This window comes from Sinocyclocheilus anshuiensis, unplaced genomic scaffold, assembly GCF_001515605.1.
Source record: "Sinocyclocheilus anshuiensis isolate Anshui unplaced genomic scaffold, SAMN03320099.WGS_v1.1 scaffold43, whole genome shotgun sequence".
NCBI classification, from domain to species: domain Eukaryota; kingdom Metazoa; phylum Chordata; class Actinopteri; order Cypriniformes; family Cyprinidae; genus Sinocyclocheilus; species Sinocyclocheilus anshuiensis.
The window spans coordinates 1752962-1757595 of NW_015549580.1; the positions used below are offsets into that span (position 1 = coordinate 1752962).

Genomic DNA, 4634 nt, shown 5'->3' on the forward strand with positions numbered 1-4634 from the left:
TTGTGATACTCTCTAAAATGGCGGAAGATGTAACTCGGGGGAGAAGAATTGTTGAATATATTGTTATTTTTGTTTTCTTTGCGCTCAAAAAGTATTCTCGCAGCTTCGGAAAACTGAAGTTGAGCCACTGATGTCACATTGACCGTTTTACCGATGTCCTTACTACGTTTCTGGACCTGGGAACATTACAGTTGCGTTGCTGTCTAGGCAGGGTCTGAGAGCTCTCACATTTCATCAAAAATATCTTAATTTGTGTTCCGAAGATGAACGAAGGTCTTACGGGTTTGGAACGACATGAGGGTGAGTAATTAATGACAGAATTTTCATTTTTGGGTGCACTATCCATCTAGGGTTAGTTCACCCAAAAATGAAAATTAGCCCATAAATTACTCACCCTCAAGTCATCCTAGGTGTATATGACTTTCTTATTTCAGACGAATCCAGTCGGAGATATAATAAAAATAGTCTTTGATCTTTCAAGCTGTTTCATGTCACTCAGTGGGTGTTGCATGCATCAGTCCAAAAGCAGTTAAATAAAATGCGTCCATCCATAAAAAAAAGTGTCTCACACGGCTCTGGGGGGGTGAACAAAGGCTTTCTGTAGCGAATCGATGCATTTTTGTAAGAAAAATATTCATATTCAAAACGTAATAATCACTTTAATCTAGCTTGCGCTCACTGTTGTACACTGGAAGCAGCTCCAGGCGGATGAGGTCAGTGCTGCGCATGCGCCAGTGAGTCTCGTGAAAACCAGCGTTTGTTAACAGGAGCAAAGGAAGCGAAGTTTCTCCCCTTGGCTTATATCGAAATCCTCCGACATTCTTCTTTACAAATCCTCGTTTAGTACTTCTAATTAGTGACCGTTTTTTTGTTTTGATCTCTCCACTGTGCTTCCGCCTTCGTCACTTCTGAGCGGCGCATGCGCAAAGCTGACCTCATACGTCATCCGCCCGGAGCTGCTTCCAGTGTACAACAGTGAGCGCAAGCTACATTAAAGTGATTATTACATTTTGAATATGGATATTTTTCTTACAAAAACGCCTTTGTTCACCCCCCTGAGCCATGTGAGACACTTTTTTTTCTTTATGGATGGGCGCATTTTAATTAAGTTATTTTGGACTGATGCATGCAACACCCGTTGAGTGCCATGAAACGGCTTGAAAGATCAAAGACAATTTTTAATATAACTCCGACTGGATTCGTCTGAAAGAAGAAAGTCATATACACCTAGGATGACTTGAGGGTGAGTAATTTATGGGCTAATTTTCATTTTTGGGTGAACTAACCCTTTAAGTGACATCCTTCTGCTAGAAAATATAGTACCTGTCCTATTGCAGCACTAGCGACGGCAAGGTCATGGGTTCAATTCCCAGGGAATTCTGATCAAGTGTGAATGTAATGTATGTCACTTTAGATGATGCATAAATGTAAGCTAGGTGAACATATGCCTTACATCTTTGCTGTTACACTATTGTGTATTTTAGCATGGCTGGAACACTGTATTGATCAATCAGGTCATCCAGGACTGGATTTCACTTATACTTGAACAACATTACATGTTTTGTTGGGTTTGAAAATTCAAATAGAACATTTGAAAATTCAAAAAGGATTTTCAAGGGGGTTGTATTTTACAACGAGAGAGTGGTTGCTGGATGACCATGATGAGATTGAACTAAGCTACCACACTGGAGTAGATTACGGGGTAAGGTCAAACGTATAATTTTATTCATTTGTGTGTAAGCTTTCGATCGGGGAATGAGGCGTAATGCTCTTTAAAACTAGTCAGAGGAGGTGTTTTCACATAATCCGCAAATCCCTCTTCCTCATTCTCTGCTCGTTCATACTTTTCTTTCAGATGACAGCACCAGAGTGGTGCTGCAGGAAGAGGGGGATGATTATATTAATGCCAGTCATGTGAAGGTATGGATCACTATGTGTCTGCCTCATTACTATTCATTATTTCATTTTTCGTTGTTTTTTTGTTGTTGTGAATGGAAAAGTTTTAATTTATGGATCTGAATGATATATTGATGACTCGGCAATGTGTATGTGTGTGTATGTCAGAATGAGCCAGCAGGTTGTGTTTTGCGGTACATAGCAGCTCAGGGTCCACTGCCGCACACCTGTACACACTTCTGGAGGAGCGTGTGGGAGCAGAACGTCAGTGTCATCGTCATGCTCACCACACTGACCGAGAGAGGACGGGTACTTCAACACATACACATGAAATGAAAACAGTTAAAAACTACACACACAGTTACACAATGTGCTGCAATATTAACATGAACATTACACACACATACTCAAGACAGAAACGTACTTTTACGTCAGAAAAACTCTTATAAACAAGCGCGCGCACACAAAACAACTAATGAGACGATACCCATCAAACACCCATCACACACCTCCAGTCCTCCAAGGACAGCTTATTGTGAGTACCGTATTCTTCGGCTCAACTTGACTGTTGCTTGGTAACCAAGTGCTCTGCATTCTTATCCAAAGGGATGATTTAATAAACTCTGTGTGTGTGAGGGAGGGAAAGAGGGAGCACAATTGTGTGAGTGCGTGTGTGCATTTTTTTCTGTGCTCAATAATCTCTTTTCCATTTCCACAGACCAAGTGCCACCAATATTGGCCACATCCCCCTGAAGTGAGGGATTATGGGTTTCTTCAGGTGTGCTGTCACTCAGAGGAGTGTAACCTGGCATATGTTACTCGAGAACTAACACTCACAAATACTCAGGTAACAATGGACATACTTTTAAAAGGACACAACCTCTGCAAGGTGCAGTAGAAACAAACAAGAGCTAGTGAAATCACTTATATAAAGTAGCATATAACACTCAATGAATATACACTGTTAAAGACCACTATCAATCTAAATGTGAATTTGTGGTTAATTTTAGGTCATATATACTGTATGCTAGTGTACTCATGAATTGATGAAATGCACTTCTAAACTTTCTCCGGGAAACTACAATAAAAATATTGATGACTCATCCTCCACTAGACAGATTTTTGTCCAAACAGACGCTCTGTAGAATAGGAGAAGGAACTTTCTCAATAGTATCAGCCTCAGACGTTATGCCCACGGACCATTGGCTGAACGTCTGATGCATTTGGCACACAAAATTATCAGGATCAACTAAATGCTGGATTTTCAAAAGTATGTGAAATATGTAACGTTCGTGGCATACACTCTTTAAAATACTTCAAGAGTTTTACACACTAGTCTGTTATTGTGAGGACATTTCCACGCCACTAAATATGACACGGCACAAAACGAAACGTGATTGGTTGCTTTACCTGTCAGTCATATGGCCTCTTGGGCGGTCCTTGGCCATTCAAAGTCCTTCTGCCATCAGTCTGAAGGTCTGGCTACGCGAGACTACTTTCTCAATATCACCTAATATCAATAGACTGAATTCGTCTCAACAACTACTACTACCACCAGCATGTTTTACTATTCTTATACTATTGCTGAATTCAGTACCGTGTACAGTACTACTCTTACTATTTCTGCCATATAACGATTTGGTAAAAATAGAAAGAGTAGTATGCTAGTACTTGGTTCCGAATTGAGCATATGTCTTTGTAAGGGGAAAAACCGAATGAGTAGTTTGCTAGACACAAACCATGGATGAATTTGGAATAACATACTAGAATACCACTTTTACTTTTCTTAGACTATATATTGCAGAATTAGCAAGAACCAAAAAGAGTATATGAGTAAGAGTAATTAGAGTATATACTAATAAATAGTAAGAGTAACTAGTAGCTATATGAGTAAATAGAGTAACTATTCTTATACTGGATATGGTGGAAATAGTGAAAATATATGAATAAGAGTAAATACTAAATAGTATGAGTATATACTATTATACAGATATATGTATACGAGTAAATAGTAAGAATATTTGATTCATAGAACATTTGAATTTGCAACAGCATATTATTCTTACTATTTCTGCTATTTCTTTATCTTTACATAAAGAAAAAGTTATAGTAGTATGACATTCAAAATTCAGCCATAGTGGTGATAAGCCCTTCCCAAACTTCCTGTTTTAACAGGAAATGCATCATAAGAGAGAAAACTGCGCTTGTAAAGTTATTTCATGGGGGCTTTTAAACCTCAAAAAAGTTATGAAATTATCCACAGCTTTATGCTTGGTCAGGATGCTAAAGAGCCATTCTAGTCTTATTTTTGGAAAAATTCTGTTTCTTTATATAAATGTTTGTAATTACTCATGCTCTGTCAGTCCCATTATGCTGGAGTTTAATGTTTAATCTAAAACAGAATTTTGGCTTTAGGCATGATAATGTAAAAGCTTGTTGTGTGTGAGCATCAGTGTGTAGAGGAGCATTTGTGTGCGATGGCAAACAGGTCACACTCTGGTCGAGAGCACGGGACCATGTGCATACATGTACATGCACATACAGTACATGCTCACACACTCACAAACAATCTATCATTGCTGGAGAAAGGAGACCCATCTGTTGTCTCTGTTGGTGGGAGTTAATCTCAGCATGGACAGCAGACGGAGGTTACATCACACGTTCGTCGTCCATATAGGGTGTGTGTGTGTGTGTGTGTGTGTGTGTGTGTGTGTGTGTGTGTGTGTGTGTGTGTGTGT

General features: G+C 39.2%; 1 protein-coding gene across 3 annotated transcripts in view; it reads left to right on the forward strand.

Moving 5' to 3' along the window:
• Positions 1-4634, forward strand: part of LOC107657714 (tyrosine-protein phosphatase non-receptor type 3-like) — a 31013-nt gene that overhangs the window by 22626 nt on the left and 3753 nt on the right. For all 3 annotated transcript variants that reach the window (XM_016445935.1, XM_016445933.1, XM_016445936.1), the window contains 3 exons: positions 1856-1920; positions 2065-2205; positions 2615-2743. In XM_016445935.1, the coding sequence (XP_016301421.1) occupies positions 1856-1920; positions 2065-2205; positions 2615-2743 (335 nt within the window). The remainder of the gene's footprint in view (positions 1-1855; positions 1921-2064; positions 2206-2614; positions 2744-4634) is intronic.